We start from the raw sequence: 19,637 nt of genomic DNA, 5'->3' as shown, positions 1-19,637 counted from the left end.
GAATTGAAAATGAGCTCCACGTCGACCATCCAATAATGCAACACTATGGGATTTTCATTGTAGGATAACCGTTTCATAAAATATCACAGTTTTGCAGTATCAAGGTATTACACAATTATTATTATTTTTTTCTCATTGTTACTATTATTATCATTTATAACACCCAAAAGAAATTAAAACTGAATGTTCTTTGATTGAAAAAAACTTTTCAATTCTTTTTTTTTTTTTTAATGGAACTATGTGTAAAAAGTTTCTCTTTTGAAAACAGATACAGAGATAGCACTGGTGATCTGAACTGGTCAGTGGTGAAAAAAAGCACTTTTAATGCGCAAACTTATACGGGACGCATTTGCCCCCGTTACCGTTTTAGCTTGTTTCGCGGCTGCCAGCTGCATCCGGCTCCCTCAATACTGAACCAATTTTAGAATGAGTTGTACCTATGAATCATACGCACACATACACATGGGGAAATAGGGCCCAGGTTGAAAAATACTGAAGTTGTCCTTTAAGTTTCATTTATTTCCATGCCAACATAACAAAAATAATATAGCAACAAAGAAAAGTAACCAAAAAGTACAAGATTTAATGACAATAATCCCATTGGAAATCAACAAAAATCACCTCTGTGTTAAACATCCACAGCAGGATTTCCCTTTTAGGAAAAAAGGTTTCAAATGCTACATGTATGCTACAGACTTTCTGTAAACTATATTACAAAAATGTTTCTGAACATTTCTTTTGGACCTGAGAAGAGAATTTTTAAACAGGAAAAAAAAAACATCTAGCTAGCTTCTGATTTATAGCTGCCCTTTGAAACATAAATAATCCATACTTCATCACTCGGAGACGCCTGTTCACCTGTACCGCTTGTGTAACTTTGTTTTCATCCTGTGAGAGTTGCGCTGATCTGCCTACTGTATATGGTTCTGCGTCCCGGCATAATCTTTGGAGAATGATGGTGTTGAGGAATCTTTACGAATAATTAACCATGGCGTTTAAAAAGTGAAATCAAGTAATCGTGACATCCCTAACGACAACAACTTCACAGTTGGTGAACAATGGAGGAGAAACTGGTGGTAGCGGTTGCTGGATGCACAGAGCTATACGGCCCAGTGATAGACAGCAGGTTGTGAAACTGCCCCTGAGTCATCCTAAAATATGCCTGGAAACGTCCATCATGGAGGAGAAGCTCCTGGACCAAGTGGTGGTACTCCTCATGACCAACTCTCTTTTTTAGGGTCTCATGTACCCACACAGATCTCTGTTTATCTGCTGACAGCCTCTCACCCTCAACCAGAGCTACAGACAATACCCTCTGCCTCAACATGTCAGGAACTAGATACTAATTACTGTGAAATTTGAAAAACAAACAATAAGAAAAAAAAAGGTAGATTGATTACACAAAAAGGTTAGGGTCCGAGGGTGATAAGGTGGTTGCACGGCAACAATAAAAAGGCAGTGCAGTGCGCCTCACATTTTACACCCTGCAAAACACTTTCTGTGTGATCGGGGCCTTAATTGTCTGTTTTTATAATGTCTTTGTATCAAGGGAATATAAATACTTGTAACTTTTTATAAAGTTGTATGTTACTACAAAACACAATAAACAAAGTGAAGAAAATACTGGATTCAGTATTAAGGTGCTGCTTACATGTTAATGCACCAGTAACAATCATCCCATTTCACTGAGCACTTGTGCTTTCAGTGCATTTTGCTAAAAGTATTCAGAAACATTTACTAAAGTGAAGGATCCGAACGCTTCTCTCACCCCTAGTCTGTCAGGGTTGAAGAGGTTAAAAAGCTATCCAACATATTTTGGCGATGCACCCACCAAACTACCATTACTGTGTGCCAAAACTTGGCTAAATTTGTCCTAATTCGTAAATCGCTTGTGCTCCATCAGCAGATAATAGCAACCCTCCGGCACTGACCGATTGCACTGGCTGCAACTTCCCATAATCCCCCCCTCCTGGTTTTACTGTGGAACACCCACAAATCCCCAAAAAACAGCAAAGAAAAGGCTGACGGTGCAAATGTCCTCATATAAAGGAGTCTCTGGCTGTTATCTGACTTGTTGTGAACCCTCAGAAGTCTGCCTGTGCTGCCTGTAAACCAGTGTGTTACTGTAAGTCTGTGATTCCTGTGAGTCAGTAGGCAGCGTGTGATGATGTCATACCTCGTTGACCTCATACGACAGCGCGTGCTCTAATATAACCCAGACGGCGGGGTCACCAGGGAGCCACTAATGAGGTCATTATGACTGTAAAACCTCTGTCTTGTTGTTGATTCTCTGGCTCGCCCCTCCCCTTTTATATTGAGTCAAGTTTTTATGCCTCACATCTTGACTGTGTTTCATGCTATTTATTGTTTTTATTGTTCTCTTGAATTTTGTCTTTAGGTAAAATGTGTTTGTCTGTGCTGTGTTTTGTGTTTTAAAACCCACAATTACATGTTACTCCTTAAATAGATCTATTGTGCAACTTTTTTGGATGGTTCATTGATATACTTTTGCATAAGAGAGTGCTGTGTCATACACAAACAAAAAAAAAAAGAGGAAAATTGCTCAGGATTTTCTAGGAGTCCTGTGTGTTGCTCTGCACTACCTGATTTTTTTCTGATTTGCCATGTGAGCTACAGAGACCCAAAAGTCACAATTATCTTGTGCATGTCACAGTGTGCACTTCCAACCTGTCATACATGCCACTGTCTGAGTTAACCCAGTAAATTTCCACTGACCCCGCCAGGCCACCACCTGCCTCTGACTCTCCTGCTTCGCTTGCTCCCCGGTAAACCACTCAGCCGTCTGTCCGCGACCACGAGCTCTGCTTTCATGTCCCTGGTTTCTGTTCGCCTGTTCTCCATGGCTGAGTAGAGGGACTGCCAGTCAGCTCTACGCTGTGAGTGACCCTGTTCTGCTGCCTGTGATTTCCTGTGCTGTGGTCTACCTCGTCACATGGCGGCACATTCTGCCTTTGTTTGTGTTGAGATTTTCAAAAACGGCTTCCAAGGTTAATGTTATTAAAAATATCCGTTCTGAAAAATATCCGTTCCTATGGAGACGTGTAAACAGGATATACAAAGATTTTGGAAAATGATGACGTTGCAACCCAGTTCGCACATGCCCATTAGGCGCCCGGGAACTACAACAATGGAGGATATATGCCGGGTTGTTTACATTTTGTTAGCACTTTTGGGACCACTTACAAGCTTACAAATGAACTTAGCACTGCTGCATCAACATCACCGCTACATCGGCGCACAAAGACGTCCGCTGTGCCCGATATTAGTAAGTGCATAGCAGCTAGCTATGCTACATAAGGTTAAAATGTAGTTTATCAGTAGCCATGTTTCCATCAGCCTGTTTAGTTGCGCATCTAGAAGTATCACATCAGAAAATTATGATGTAAACGCCAAAATTCGAATTAAAATCCCCTGATTTGCACAAACTAAAATACGCTCGCTCGGTTTTGGTTGATTTGAAAAAATGTTGATTCGCAAAACAGGGGATGGAAACAGTTATGTTCGAATTAAGTCTGACGTAGCGCACCTCTCTCCATGGTGATATCCACACTCCGGGTCGGGAAGGCGGTAATGCATTTACAAGCTGGTTGCCAACCGCCAGAAAACGTAGAAGAAGAAGAATACATGACTTGTTTTGTTTCCGGTTCTGCGGAAAACTCGCGCGAGTTTGTAGTTTTCACCAAAGTCCGTACATTTAATGGAAACACACAGGATTCGTATTTGTTGTAATGCGCATTTCCCAATGATTCGAATCACTTTTGGATGGAAACATAGCTATTGTTTTTATCACTAGCGCCAAGAGGAAAACAAATCACTGTGCACGCACATAACATTCTTCTATGGCGTATCGCCACCTACTGGCCTGGCATGCTAACTGCTAATAATTTCATGTTACACATCAGTGTTTCTCTGACGATGTTTGGCATGTTGGAGACAGGCCACTAGTCCACCACCTGGTAACGTGTGCTCACCTATTTTCTCATCAAGACATTCAGGAGGTTTTTTACCAGGAGCTGAATTCTCCGCAGAGGTCTCCGCCTCACCAAAACAAACAGACCCAGTGATTTCAACGGAAGAAAACACTGAATAAAGCAGTTTCACGTTTAAAAAGTCAGTGTTTTTCTGACACAGAGTTAGGTTAGGGTCAGGGTTAAGATATCCTGGGTAAGTTGAGCTGGCTTATGTACAGACCTCTGCTCCCTACGTAGTTAAAAACAGCTCATTCTGAGGTAACAAAAACACAATGATTCTTTTTTTTTTTTTCCAGGTGATTATACACTGATCTTCCAGGATTTTTTACGACACTCTCGCTTTCTCTTTTTCCGTCTTACCTCCATCTCTTTTTTTTCCCCCTTGTCATGCACATGCATGCGTGTGTGTGCTCGTGTTCGCTTCCTGTGTCCCACTAAGCCCCCTAAAGCCTAAGCTAAACACCTCGGCTGTGAAAGGTCGTTCCAGGGTCAGAGGAAATTGAAAATATGTTCGCTAGCAAAACTCACACGCACCATCATCATGCACACACACTCTCTCTCTAACACACACTGACACACTCTTGTCTTTCCCTCGCTGACTGACTGTCACACACCCACACCGTCTCCACTCGGGCTAACTGAGGTAAATGTGTGTGTGTGTTGATGTAAAGTGTTAAAAGCTTAAACGGACATAGCTGTGGAATGTAAAGATAAGGCGTCTCTGCTTTTACAAAGAAACACACACACACACACACACACACACCTTGAGCTGCAGCCCCATGGTAATTATCTAACTTACACACATGACGGCATTAATGGGCTAAGCACCGCCAAATCTTCCCGTCCCTGACCTGGAATGGGTACACTGGAAGTCTGACACATTACACAAGAGGTTGTGACCTTGTAACGGAACAGATGAGGTCACCTAAAGCTGCAGGAGGAGGATTTTTTTTTTGGGGTGGCAGCAGTTTGGTTGTATGTTTATGAACGCTCAGGAGCGACATGATTAAGAGCTGGTTTGAACCTCAACTGACCTCTGAAAAACAGTCATCGCTTCGTCACAATCTGTTCAATCAGAACAGAAGATTGAATCACAGCTGCTTTTATCTGCATCATCAGCTTCTCCTTGGGGATTGTTTTTCTCCACTACAGACTCTGAGATTCACTTCTGGAAACTCAAATTCTTTAACATCTGTATGTGAAGCAATACTAGCAACTCAACGCCACCTCGAGCAGCTACAACAGTGGAAAGTTATTTATGTTTTGGGGGCAGTTTTCTCTGTGATTATGGTTCCTTTAAAGCTGCCAACAGTGTCCATAACATCACTGTCATGCCCATAATCACAGTAAAACATTCCTGCTTGGGTATTAGTGATATAATGTATATAATGATCCTAACTGTAACAAACATTCAGTCAAAAAGAGGCCTGTCTCAATTAGAGGCCTGGTCTGGGCGCCAAGCAGTTCATTTTTATAGAAGTTCTTTGGATGTATAAAACCGGATTGTTGACTACCCACTGGAGCTAACATTAGTCAGCTGTTTAGATCGCACATACAAATACAAATGTTTTGTCAGTATGAAGATGGTACACATCTTCAGCTTGGTTCATTTCATTTTATTGAAACCATGAGCACCAGAGAAGACTGTAACTCATTCAGATTTACCGGCATGATGGAATAATAAGTAGTGACTCTCTACCTCTAGACTTAAGTCAGAATGTGTGTCCATTACTCAAATCTATGGTACGTCAGTGATATTCCTTTAGTCTGTAAGGGTCCAATAATCAATTGAATCAAAAGTGCTTTTTCATAAAAATTAATCCAAGTTAGGATCATTGTTTTAACAGGTTAAAGTGGTGTTGGGTCGGTATGCCGGGTGCCGTAATCCTCGAGTGCCACGACAAGAGTGGCATAATATGACACATAATTGATATGTTATTCAAAGTCTTATTTTTATACAAATAATATTCATACTGGTTCAAATAATTTGATTGTATTCCCCATCTTTGCTGAAGCAACAGTTTTGTGTGCAAGGAATTACAGGCGTGTCACAAATGCAGGCCGGTTGAGTGATTTAAGCAAATAGTGAGCAAACAGTGTCTTGTTTAGTTATTAATAAGCAGTCTATAGCCCCTTTTACACTGCCAGATTTCCAGCGAATGTTGGGCCGTTTTGCCGGCAAGCTGTGAGCGTTTAGACACACAGAGCCGGATTGGCGAGTTGATATGAGGTGCCCAATTTTCCGCCTCGTAGGGTAGACATATTGGCGGAACCCTTTTTGGTTTAAACAGAACGAGGCGCCCTTCCACCACGGGAGGGGCTGTTGAAGACTTGTGGGAGGAGCTGTTGATGATGCAGCACGTGGGACCCACTGGCAGTGGATAAACAGGAAACAGCTGATAGCAGGAATTAGCGAGCAGCTAGTAGAAAGGGGTAAAGGCAAACCTGACAGACACTGTAAAGATGAGCAACTGGGGAGACAAGGAATTGCGCGCCCTCCTTGTCCTCACAAACTAAGTCCCAAATATAAGCCTGCTGAGTTCAGTGATTTGAGCAAATATTAGCCTGGGCTATTAATCAAAGTTTTACAGAATGTTAATTTGTACATTTCATACAAATTATTAACATTTCTAAAGGGGCATAATATGCGAGCTGACTTTGTCATCAGGATAGTGAACGGTGGGACGCCTAGGCCAGACGTCTGCCAAGCTGCAGACAACTGTTCGAGACGAGTGAGTCACCGCTGCTTTTTAAGCAGATTTTTAGCCAACAAACATGGGTGTCTTTTAGCAACCTGTTGTTGTTTTCCAACTGTGATAGTGAATGAAAAGTGTTTGTTTCCCAGCCGCGATTGTGCCATCAAAACCGGGTTTTTTAAGTCCAAACACAATCTTTTCCAAACCATAACCAAGTGGTTTTGTGCCTAATAACCATACATTAACTAAAGAGCTGCTGAAACATAAGAAACATAAAGTTTTAATGTTTCTGCTACATAATGATGTACAAATATAATGTATCAATAGTTTGCAGAAACCGAGGTTGTCAGTTATAGCAAGACAAGACAGTGGTGGAAGAAGTATTCCAATATTTTACTAAAGTAAAAGTAGCAGTACTACGCCCATTCCACCCTACGGCCCTTTGCTGCATGTCGTCCCCCATTTCTTTCCCCCTTTCACGCTAACAACTGTCCTGTCAATTAAAGGTCAAAAAATCCCTAAAACATATCTTTAAAAAAAACACTCTACTACTTTACAAATTGAAGTCCTGCATTAATATGTTTTTGAAATTTATTTCAAATATGTGAAATAAATAAAAAAATAAAATTATAGGTAAGAAAACAAAATTAAATTACGTAGCAGACATATTCTACCCTGGAAATCCAGAGTTCTCGCGAGAGCACAATTTGAATTTGCTCAGCAAGTCACTCTGGCAATCAGTAATGATGCTCATTACCCATGCCGTTGGAGCCGAGCTGCACCAATCACATTGGTGTATCTGATATAGGCGGGCCAGAGGCGAGCTAAACAGATGACGACAGCGCTGTGACGACGAAGTCCGGAATCAGTCTGTAAACATTGCAAGATGGCTACAGATGAACACCAGTTGTTTGAAACGGCTTTGGCCACTATAATGAACGAGTTAGACTTGGCTTTCTCTCTAAAAGAGGAACAGAAGACGGCGCTCGAGTCTTTCCTTTGCAAGAAGGATGTTTTTGCTGTTTTGCCGACCGGATATGGCAAGAGTCTAATCTACCAGTTAGCTCCGCTGGTAGCTAAGTGTATACGTCCCCCGTGTATTGTTCTGATTGGTCGTAGTGTTATCCAATTGCGTGCAGTGATATTTTCAAATGCATGCCTGGTGCCGCCCCTGGAGTTGGGCCGTTTGCATTACTCATGGCCAGACCCTAAATCTCTCTAGATTTGGGTCTGGATTTCCAGGCTAGACATATTCAGTAAACAACAAAAATGTATGCACAAAAAGGAGTAGAAGGAAGTGAATACTTAATAAATCTGACCCTTTTTTATGTTTTATAAATAAACTTTATATTAAAAATGTTGCATCTGATTATAGTGGAGCTCATTTTCAATCAATCAGTCAATCAACATTTATTTCTATAGCCCTTTACAAAACCCAAAGGTACCCAAAGGGCTTAGCGACAATGTCAAGTAACAATGAAAGTACATGAAGTACCAAAACAAACAATAAAACAATACATAGTGCGACAGTGCTGCAGGGTATTAAAAGCCTTTCAACACAGATAAAATAGAATAAAACAGAATAAACATAAAAAGGATAGCGCTAGTCAGAATTAAAAGCAATTCTATAAAGGTAGGTCTTCAGTTTAGATTTAAAAAAAGGCTGAGATCAGTAGTGGTGCGAATGCCAGGGGGGAGCTTGTTCCACAGTCTTGGAGCAGCAACAGCGAAAGAACGGTCACCCCATTGTTTGTATCTTGACCTTGGGACTTCTAACAGAAGCTGACCAGACGAGCGCAGGGCCCTGCCACCATCGCGGATAGTTAAAATCTCTGACAAGTAGAGATGAGCCTGGCTGTTAATGGCATTAAAAGCAAACAACAGAAGTTTAAAATCTATCCTAAAACGAACTGGAAGCCAGTGGAGTGAATCTTCTATTGTCCAGTTTTGGTGAGAAATACTCAAGTCAAGTACAAGTACTTCATGACTATAGTACTTGAGTGAATGTACTTCGTTTCATTCCACCACTGAGACAAGAGATAAATGTTTGGTTGGGTATATGTGCAGTGCTTTGACACTATCCATGGTACTGACACTCCCACCACCTCAAGTCAACTTTCATGTAGCTCTGATTTAGCTCTATCTCAACCTCAGTGGGCTGAACTACTAAATACTGGTCAAAGGTTGAATGTGAGGCCAAGTTTCATGCGTTCATTGTGAAACCCAAGTGAAACCACTGGGATGTTGGGCGGCAAACAGCAGCAAATAGATACAGCATCACAACAAACTGGAGCACTTCATGCCGAGACCTTAAACTGTATGAATACACACATAAATGCAGAGTGTATAATTCCCACGCTGAACAGCTCCTATACGTTTCCTTTCAGCGTTTAACCTTTTGCATAATCTGTGCGTCTTGTTTTGAAAAACAGGCTCATCTGTGTATGAATGTGGAGGATTGTACCTTAAGGCTGTTTTGCTGGAGGATTTACATACATTACATACAGTCTTTTCTTTACAGTAATCCATGGGGCACTGGCGTGTGTGCTGAGGTTAAACATGCTTCATGTATATACATAAATTATGTGCAGCTTTGATTCATGTTCAGTGTTTTTGAATGCATTCTTATTATTAGCATGTATAACTGTTATTTTTTATGTTTTTTGCAGGTTTTTTTTTTTTTCATTTTTGTTTAGTTCCTGTTTGACATTTTCTCTGTTTTTGTTTTGTCTGCTTGTTATAACTTTATTTAGACTTACTGCTTATTAATAACTAAACAAGACACTGAAATGCTGTAAAACTTCAATTAATAGCTCGGGCTATTATCTGCTTAAATCACTGAAATCAACAGGCCTATAGAGGGAATCGCTTTGTTGTTTACAAATACTTCCGGGTATATATATATATATATATATATATATATATATATACATTTCTCACATTTTTCACATCACCATATCACCGTTTAGACTAATCCGATGTTTGTAAAGTCAATAAATACACAATGATTAAACAAAGATTACTATTTCTGTGTGCACGTTTTGTAATTAATAACATGGTTATTGTAGATTAGCTGGGCTAACCGTAAGCTGTTAGCCGTTAGTGGTGTCTGTAATAACTCAGTAGCTCAATAAACGGTCCGTGAAAAAAACATTTTTTTGAGTAGTTTCCTTAGTTAGTTTCAGTATCCGACAACAGGAGGCTTTTAACAGATGACGTCCTGATGTTAGCTTTGCTGCTGCTGTTAGCTGTCCCTGTCAGCTGCAGCCACTGATGCTTTCTAGACATCGTGATTTCCCAAAACTGAATAAATACCACACATGGCAACACAAAACTGCTTTGCTAGCTCAATCATGTTGTAACTAAGATATCCACTGGAAAAAATATTTTTTTCATGGACCGTTTAATGAGTTACTGAGTTATTACAGACACCGCTAACGGCTAACAGCTAACGGTTAGCCCAGCTAATCTACGATAACCATGTTATTAATTACAAAACGTGCACACAGAAATAGTAATCTTTGTTCAATCATTGTGTTCATAGACTATAAATATATATATATATATATATATATGGCTAAAACTACCCAGAAGTATTTGTAAACAACAAGGCGATTCCCTCTATATTTGGGACAGGGAAATTCGATCAAATTGTTTGTTTGTTTTTTGTTTGTTTTTCATTTTAAATATTTTATTATCAAATTTTCAATTTAACAAAACCTACAGAACACATACACAACCTCCGCCCCCACATACAAACCAAAAGAGGACCTAACTCAAAAAAAGTAGGTTAAATCGAAAATTTATTGATAATACATACAACATGAAGTAAGAGGCGGCACAGTGGTGTAGTGTTGCCTCACAGCAAGAGCGTTCCTGGGGATTTGAACCCAGGGTGGAGGAGCCCCTCTGTGCGGAGTTTGCATGTTCTTGTGTCAGCGTGGGTTTCCTCCAGGTACTCCAGCTTCCTCCCACAGTCCAAAGACATGCAGGTTAATTGGTGACTCTAAATTGTCCGTAGGTGTGAATGTGAGTGTGAATGGTTGTCTGTCTCTATGTGTCAGCCCTGTGATAGTCTGGTGACCTGTCCAGGGTGAATCCTGCCTCTCACCCAATGTCAGCTGGGATAGGCTGCAGCTACCCCGCGACCCTCAAGAGGATAAGCGGTTATGGAAAATGCATGAACATAAAGTAAAATGCAATATAAATAACCCTGGCTTAATCTGAAGACCAACGGTGTATCAGTCTGGTATCCTTTTTATAACAAATCTGATAGAAGTGTTGGTAAAGTATCTATATACGTCAAGTAGGGCTGGCAAATCTTCAGTAAGGTGCTGTATTTGTTTCTTAGAGTATACATGATTTTTTCTCTGAGCTAGATTATCATACCCTGTGTGTAACTAATTATGTGCCTTACCCTTATTGACCCCGTAGCTTGAATTGTCTAGGAGCAGGAGCACGGATGCAAAATACATCCATGAGCAGGAGTCAACATGGATGCAGGGGTCAGTTGCAGGTGCCAGGTGGGAGCTTCTCGCGAGATTAAGTATCTCGTCTCCTCGTTCAGGAAAAAAAAAATTACTCAGAAAAACAGAAAAAATTACTCAGAAAAACAGAAAAAATTACTCGGAAAAACAGAAAAAAATACTCGGAAAAACAGAAAAATTACCACGAAAAACAGAAAAAATTACTCAGAAAAACAGAAAAAATTACTCGGAAAAACAGAAAAAAATTACTCAGAAAAACAGAAAAAATTACTCGGAAAAACAGAAAAAAATTACTCAGAAAAACAGGGCTTTTTTTATTTGTCAAGTGAATGCAATACGCTTCCGTACACAACTGTATGGCTTTAAAACTGTTCATTTATTTTTTTGAAAGTGTGGATTTCCGTGTTTTCCTGGGACAAAAGAAGAATAAATAAAAACAAAAAAACAAACTGGTATCAGTATCGGCCCGGAATTTGAAAATGGGTGCATCCCTAATCCAATTAGAAAGTTAATAAGTACATTTTATTGTTGTTTTAAAATGTCATATTTAATTGTTTACTTTTTACTTCACTTTTTAATTGTTTGCTTTTTTATTGTTATACTATTATAACACATACAACTTTCCTAGGGTGCTAAATGTGCTGAGGCCACTGGTGAAAAAAACATTATTTAATTCACCACAACACTTAAATAAACTTTTTTTTTACCCACTACAGTGTCTCACCTCCCAACTAACATGTTATCTATTCATAACCACAAAATCTACATTGACGTTTTTTCATTTTGTGGTCCACATTTAGCTCGCTGCTGAAAATCACATCAAACCAAATCATCAAAAATAGGGTACGCTCTGACCCACATGCAGCAATAAAGCATTCTGGGTAGTTTTGTGAACCAGACTCAACTCGAAGTAAAGCTTTAAGGCGAGTTTGAGTAAGACTGTATCAACAGAATCACCGGTCAGATCTGACCCGAAACACCACAGACGTGACCTTTTTTTTTTTGGAGAATTTTTCAACACAAATAAAATGATTAATGATGGTTTCGTTGTGTTTATTTAGTTGGATGATTTATAAAAGATTTTAACTTGAAATGGGTCCAATTTAACCAAAACACAATAGGAAGGTTTAAGTGTTCAGGGAAGATTAAATTTGAACACCTACAGTCCCAGAATCTCCATCAGCTGAAGATCAACTAATACGATCAAAAGCTCTGGAACAGCTATTAAATGGATCTTGTGGTGAGAGTGTTAAGCCGATAGTATGGTAGTTTTTCCATCTATTCCACGTGGTTCAGATTCACAAAACAAGTCTTCAATCTCATTTGAACTCTCCGAACTGAACACTGAAGACATCAGAGCTAACCTTTTGACCCTGTTCACATTCTCATTTCTTCACTCCTGAAGGCTCGTGGAAATGAGATCAAGAATCTTTCATCAAGCAGATGCGGCCCACAGAGTGTTGAGTCACCTTCAAATATTGAGGTAAATCATGCTCGAGGATAATAAGTGATGTAAACCTGCTGTTTTCTCACATAAAAATCCCCACAAAGGTTCTGACGAAGCATTAGTGAGTCACAAATGAGCATTCATAGGAATCTAGAGAGCTGATTAAGTCATCACATCCCCTCAGATGTGTTTACCTTTCCTGTCATGTCAGCAGATCGTTCATGAGGTATCAGTGCATCTGTGTGTGTATTCACCAGAGAGCTGTGTGTGCACAGATCTAAAACACCGTAAACTTAAAAAAAGAAAAACAAAAGAAAATCAAAACAACGCTGTCGTCTTCTGCTCTTTCCTGTCATCCCCCCTCTTTCCTCTCCTCTTTCTGGCCGGCTGCCATGTGTTTCTGCTCCGCTAGGCGGCAGCATTGAGCCGCTGTCAGAGATCGAGTGTGAGATGCTGGGTGGACGAGAAGGAAAGGGAAAGACACAGAGAGACCTGGAGTTCTTCAGTGAAATCAAAGACTGGCTTGTTCCTTATTCTGCGCTGAATGAGGGAATGAGTAAGGAAAGAGGTGTGAGGAGGGATGAAGAGGAAAGGCAAAGGGAGATGGAGGGATTGAGGGGATGAGAATGAGACAAAGAAGAAGCACAAAAGTTAATTAAAAAAGACAAGAGGGGAAACAACAGCAGCTGAGACTCAGTAATGAGAAAAAGAAGAAGAGCAGATGTTGTGAAGCAAACTGCCGAACGCTTTTGCTTCATTCACACTCCTTATTGTCTGAATGACCTTTTGCAGGTGTGTGTGTGCCGCAGCTGGGGTCAGGGTCTCCTCTCTGACTCTCTGTTACGTAACGGCCGGTTATATCCCTGATCACAGTCAGAGAGGACCTAATTGAAGCCAGTCATTTTCTTTGGAATGGAGGTGGCGCAGCAGCGTGCCGAGAACAGCCCCGACTTCCCCCAGTGCCTGCTCCTGATTGATCTCACTGTTTTCTAAGGGGTTAGGAAGGAGAAGCCAAGGCGAGGACGGGGATGGGGGACACGTGGCCGGGGAGCTGGAGTCGAACCCGTGACCCCTTCCGGTTACGGGGCGCGTTGAGTCAGTCGGTTCAGCTTGCAGGTCATCGGAGTTTAAAGTCAGTTTTGATTCAGCGGGGAAGCAGACAGAGGGGGCTGACGGGATGACGATCAGGGAATTCTTACTTTCGAAGAAATTAAGACAGAAAGAAAGAGCGGGATTTTCCGTTTCTGTTGTAGTGCCTCTGAGCAACACGCTGCTCCAGTGTGCACAAGAGTCAAACATGAAGATAATAAGGTGATAATGTGTAAATCAAATGAACACTGAGGAGTTCTGAATCATTTCTGACACAGTGAAACCAACATTTCCGCTCCTCCAGGCTGATTTTATCCATTTGGCACAGACACATTCTGGAAACAAATGATGCCAGTTCCGGTCCGAGGTCCGCGATTGGCGTCACGTGATGCACCGGGAACAAGCACGTGACAAAACACGAAGATGCGGAGCGGGAGACGCGGCGGATAAACTACAAACGTGCGCCAAAGGGCGTGCGTAATAGCGTGCGTCTTAAATCCCTGGAAAGTTTGGAGCGATCTCTTTTTTTGTTTTGTTTTTTTTTTGTTAACTGCAGTGGGGTTTGTTATTGATTCTAATTGAGTCTAATGCTTCTACTAGCTGGTAAAAAATTAGGTGACATTAATCCCGACGTGCGCGCGGCGCTGCTTCAGTCTGCAGGTGATTAGTTCAGGAGTGCGCACGTACTGCACGGAGACAGAAGTCATAAAAGTAACTCCAAGCCCCGCTTCTCTCTCCTTCCCTCTCCCTCTGTCTCTCTCTGGTTGGCGCTCGGCCAGCTCCAGCACGCTCCAAGCCTCCTCTCCTCTTGCGCCGCTTGCCGCTCACTTTACACCACCCCTCCTTCTGAGAGGAGAGAGGAGGGGAGGGGAAAGGGGAGGAGGAGGGGGTCCTCCAGGAGCTGAAAGAGGTGGAGCAGAGGGGAGGGATGGAGGGAGGACGGGGGGAGAGGAGGAGGAGGAGGAGGAGGAGGAGGAGGAGGAGGAGGGGAGTCTCTCTCGCTCTGTAGCCGGCGCTGGAGTGAGGTGGGGTGGGGTTGGAGGGGGGCGACGGGAGCCCTTGGCCGCCTATTCGCCTTCCAGTTGCCTCCGCACTATATAAACACTCATTGGTGCCTCTGGCTTGACGCACACACACACACACACACACGTACACACACACGCACACACACTGAGGGTGACTTGTATAGGCAGCCAGAGAGAGAGAGGAGAGGAGAGAGAGGAGCGCTCTCAGAAACAGAAAGGTACACAGAGAAGAGAGTGGACGACAGAAAGTAAGAGAAGGAGAAAGAGGACGGTGGCTCCTGAGCATCTCCTGCGCACCTTTTCATTCCTGCACGCTCACGGATCATAAAAACTCTACACTTCATCTTCCTCGTGTTTGCTCCAGAGAGAGATTACAACTTCTGTAAAGAGGCTTTTGTTGTTTCTTTTTTCTTTCTATTTTTTTTGGAGTTGAGAGAGACGCGATTCGTGGAAGACTTTTCGTTCATTTTTTCCCCCCCAAACCAAGTCTTTCCATCCCTCGAGAAGTTTTAAAAAGTAAAGCCCTTGTTAGTTCCAGGGCTCGGCTTCACTTTTTCCACGTGTCCCACGGTGTCCCAGCTCCTGACATAAACGTGTCACCTTGAGATTTTTTGCTTGCCTTCAAGTCTCAGACTCTAAAAGAAAAAAACAACAACTTCATTTTATGTCACTGACCCACAAACGAGACCAAAGATGAGATTTCAAACATCAGGACAGTCCCCAGTCTTGTGTGGTTGTTGTTCGAAATGCTTAAATCATTAAAACAAAGTGCGTTTTAATGGTTTTATTTTTCCACTCTACAAGCTGAGGTGTGATAGTGAAGATACGGGGAGCCGGGCAGCGCTGCTCACCTGTAGCATCTCCTCCGCTCAGCCGACACTTTGATTTGCACTTTTTACGCACATGAAACGCCACTTTGTGACTATTTGAAGAAAGAGATCACATCTATCTGACAGGAAGAACCGCACTCCACACAGTTCATTCATTCTGAAGTCACAGCCGCCACGGCTTTGGAGTGCGTAAAGGAGCATTGCGCTTTTACGCAAAAAAACTTGAAACTCCAACTTTAAAACCACCACAGGGATCCAGAGCTGCTCGTTTTTGTCACAAATACTAAGTTTAAAGAAACTTCCAGCAGCTTTTTCAGAGGCGTCCAGAGCTCCAGAGAGACCGCAGGGCTCTCCATCACCATGCTGTTCGACACTTTCGACCTCGTCTCGGCTCTGGCCACACTGGCCGCTTGCCTGGTGTCCATGGCCCTGCTCCTCGCCGTCTCCCAGCAGCTGTGGCAGCTCCGGTGGACGGCCACGCGGGATAAAAACTGCAAGCTGCCCATGCCCAAAGGATCCATGGGCTTCCCCTTCATCGGCGAGACCTGCCACTGGCTCCTGCAGGTAAGCGCGCCCTCGGGGCGGGGAGGGGGGGGATCGGTGGAGCGAGACACGGTGTCTGGGTCAGCGCGGGTCCCGGTGTCTGCACGGACACGGAGTGGGAATTTATCCGTGTGTGATGAAATCACTCTGATCTATTTCTTTATTTGATTCTTCAACACTTTCTCTTTAATTTAGCGCTCTGAGTTCATCCATCGCGCTTTTAAAAAGTGTGTTTTAACTGTGTGCGCTCCTTTAACGGATCTCTGTCTGCAATATCAAGTTACTAATGATGAGTTAGTCTGCAGCGGGATGGTGGTGATCCTGATTTTGACTAGCACGGAGCATTTTAACCACACATATTGCTGCTTTTTCATAGATTTTGCCACATGCGCTGCGTGCGCTCCAGCCAGTGATGCTCACAAAGCAAATACTCGCATTTCCCTCATCATATTAGAACTTTTATCAATTTGGCTCAACATCTCCTGATGCGCACTGTAAAACCAGCTCATAGAGTGTCACATCGGCGCGTGTAATCTCTATTTTCATGCGTAATGTGTGTCTTTAGGTTCATTTAAACTGTTTCATCCTCATCTCCTGCACACAGAGCGACTCCGGTCGGCGCGCAGCCGCCGGCAGCGACACACACACGCGAGCATCAAAGACCTTCACTTCACTTTTGATTAGTTTATAACCCTGCAATCTCTCTCTCCCACTCTACTGGGGCTCCATCAGGCGATCACATCAGTTTGTTGTTTTATTATCTCAGACGGGAGCGTGTCGGGTCAGCCAACCGCGGCGCGACTTTCCCTGCGCGGAGGGGTCGAGCTGCAGTCAGGCTGATAGGCTATCGATCATATCTGATACGCCGCTGGCAATTAGTGCCGGCGGGTGTGTCTGCGCGGAGGGCAAATAGAGACTGGAATATAAAGCCTCACTATCACGTCATGAGCTCACGTTGATGTTTAATATGCAGAAAATGACAAGAATGTGGGGATTACTCGGGAAAGTTTGCGCGGAGGCAGACTGAGGGAGGGGAGGAGAGGGGAGCTGTGCACACCTCGCACTCCCTCCTGTCTTCTCCTGAGTCCAGACGCTGCAGCTCCGCTCCCTGCATACTCATCCTGGCTGCATCCAAAGTTCCCAGCATGCTGCATGTTTCAGAAATCACTCCAAAAAAATCCTCCTCTTACTAGTTGATCGGCACACGGAGTGTAAAGTTGCAGAAATCCTCAAACATGCACGTGTGGCTGTGACTTTTTGAAGCTCTCAGAGAGGGATATGGATCATGTATCGGTGACACGCTTCACTCTTCCACCTTTATGCCTCCAAACTTGAGGTAGTGATCTTGTACACAGTGTTTGCTCCCGATCAATCAGCCCCACGGTCCTCTCTGGGCAGGAGGAACTATGCATGAGTCTGAACCTGTGTGTAACCTTCATGTTCAGAGCCAGAGAAGGAGACTTTTATCAGCTGAGGACTTGCAGTCTGACCCCAGTCCTGCTACTCAGCGTGAACTGATGGCTCCCAGGAGCACGCCGACAGACAGAGGTTGGGGGTGTGTGGAGGAGAACGAATAAAAAAGTAAGAGGGAGGTAAAATGTAAGACCTTAAATAGGGGGAGAAAAGCAAAGCAGGGGTTCGACGAGCGGAGGCACGTTGGCCGTGTGCGGGGCTTGAACTCGCGGTGCTCCTCTCCGTTACATCTGACACCGAGCGAGACGCGTTCCCGGAATGCAACCGAGGACCACGGCCAAGTTTATGGTGAGGGGAGGGGGTGGAGTAATGTCAGTCAGATAGAGGAATGAAAGGCTGAGTGTGCCTATACTTATGAGGACCAAATGTCCCTACAAGCGGAGCGAAACCTGGCAGAAGTGAGCAGAGCTTTGGTCCTTTGACCTGATCTCAAAGTCAAAGTTGATGCAGTCGATGAAATGCCTCATGAATACTGTTAAACTGTATGTATGAGAGAGACTGAGATGCTGGGCTGCAGCCTAACCCTCATGTGCTCTGTGGGCAAAGTGAGACGGACAGAGATGGAGATCTGATGGGACCTTCTTGCCCAGATGCTGTTTAATGTCTCAGCTACTGGTCTGCTGCTTGATTGCTCGCGGAGACGACATGTCAGACGTGCTCAGAGACGAGTCGTCTCTCTGCGACAGAAAAGAGCTCCGAATGTGCCAAGAACTGAGGCACACACAGCTTTTGATTAAGTTCAAGAAATTAAGAGAAGAAGTGGCAGATGTTGGGTTTTTGTTGCTACATGGTCTTGATTAAGTGTGTCAGAACAGAGGAACACAGCTGGGCACGGTGCATGTCATTTATTTTAGCATTTGATGAAGAGATAAGAAGTTCTTGATTTATGCTTTCATGTCAAATACAGCGCCGAACCAAGTCTTACAAACACTGTTTTTGAGTCAAGATCTCCTTTATGAAACTTAAACGGCTGTTCTACCAAACTCACAGAGATTCAGACACAAACTTTAAGTTGATGTTGAACTGGTTAGCAAACATCATTATTCATTTGGAGTCATGATTGTGTCCACCTGATGAATTTAAGTCCCATTTTCACTCTCTTTTAGCTCCGATTTTGGTCTCCACCAACTCCTGACAAAAACAGCTGGCTCTTTAGCTGCCAAATGCTCCACTATGTTCACCAGCTAAGCACTAACTTTGTCTATTTATTGTTTGGTGTTGAGCAGGTAACGTACAGTGGGTTTTTAAAGCTGCTGCAGCCGAAAACGATGCCGCAAGGGTGAACCAAAACAGTAAAGTTGTGGGCGGGAGACAAGCGACATCTTTCATATTGTCACATTGTTTTGACAAAGAAATACTGAGTACAGCTGCTTTACTGGAGGGTAATGAAAAGTAGTTAAACATTGTGTGTTTGTATGTGTGAATGAGCGATATGTGCATAAATTCTTTGGATGAACAGCCAAAAATCCATTTAAAGGAGCAGTGTGTAAGATTTCGGGGGATTTAGTGGCCCCTAGAGGTGAGGATGGCAAAATGCAACCAGCTGAAACTTCTCCTGGTTAGAATTCCTTCAGTGTTCATTGTTCAGCAGTTTAATGTTACAAATCGGTGTTTTGGCAGCGCTCTTATTAGCTAAATATGGTAGCTGACGTGAAAATGAAAATTGCCCCATCTAGAGCCAGTGTTTGGTTTGTCCGTTCTGGGCTACTGTAGAAATATGGCCTAGCAACATGCCGCACTTCGTGGACGAGGACCTGCTATATATAAGTAGATATAAACGTCTCATTCTCAGGTAACAAATACACAACAATTCTTAGTTTCAGGTGTTATACACTAAAGAAGACACACTTATTGTATTATATTCTATTTCAGCCGACATATCACCCTAAATCTTACACACTGGGACTTTAAATACGTTAAAGTTTCATCACCTTCTTTTTTCTTTATTCTCGTTTTCTTTTGCTCTTTTACTCCTGCTCCTCTTTTCTCTTAACGTCTCCTCCAGATCTTTTACTACATACTTTCTGTCTGAATGTGAGTACATATACATACAGT

The 19,637-nt window shown here is 42.8% G+C and overlaps 1 protein-coding gene across 1 annotated transcript in view; it reads left to right on the top strand.

Annotated features, from left to right (window-relative positions):
* Positions 1–15,563: 15,563 nt before the first annotated feature.
* Positions 15,564–19,637, top strand: part of cyp26b1 (cytochrome P450, family 26, subfamily b, polypeptide 1) — a 39,523-nt gene continuing 35,449 nt past the window's right edge. Inside the window, exon 1 of the mRNA XM_033610031.2 lies at positions 15,564–16,130. Coding sequence (XP_033465922.1) covers positions 15,927–16,130 — 204 coding nt within the window. The 5' untranslated portion in view covers positions 15,564–15,926. The remainder of the gene's footprint in view (positions 16,131–19,637) is intronic.

Source organism: Epinephelus lanceolatus, chromosome 22 (assembly GCF_041903045.1).
Source record: "Epinephelus lanceolatus isolate andai-2023 chromosome 22, ASM4190304v1, whole genome shotgun sequence".
NCBI lineage: Eukaryota > Metazoa > Chordata > Actinopteri > Perciformes > Serranidae > Epinephelus > Epinephelus lanceolatus.
Note: the sequence above shows the minus strand (reverse complement) of the source record. Positions and strands in the feature narration are given on the sequence as shown.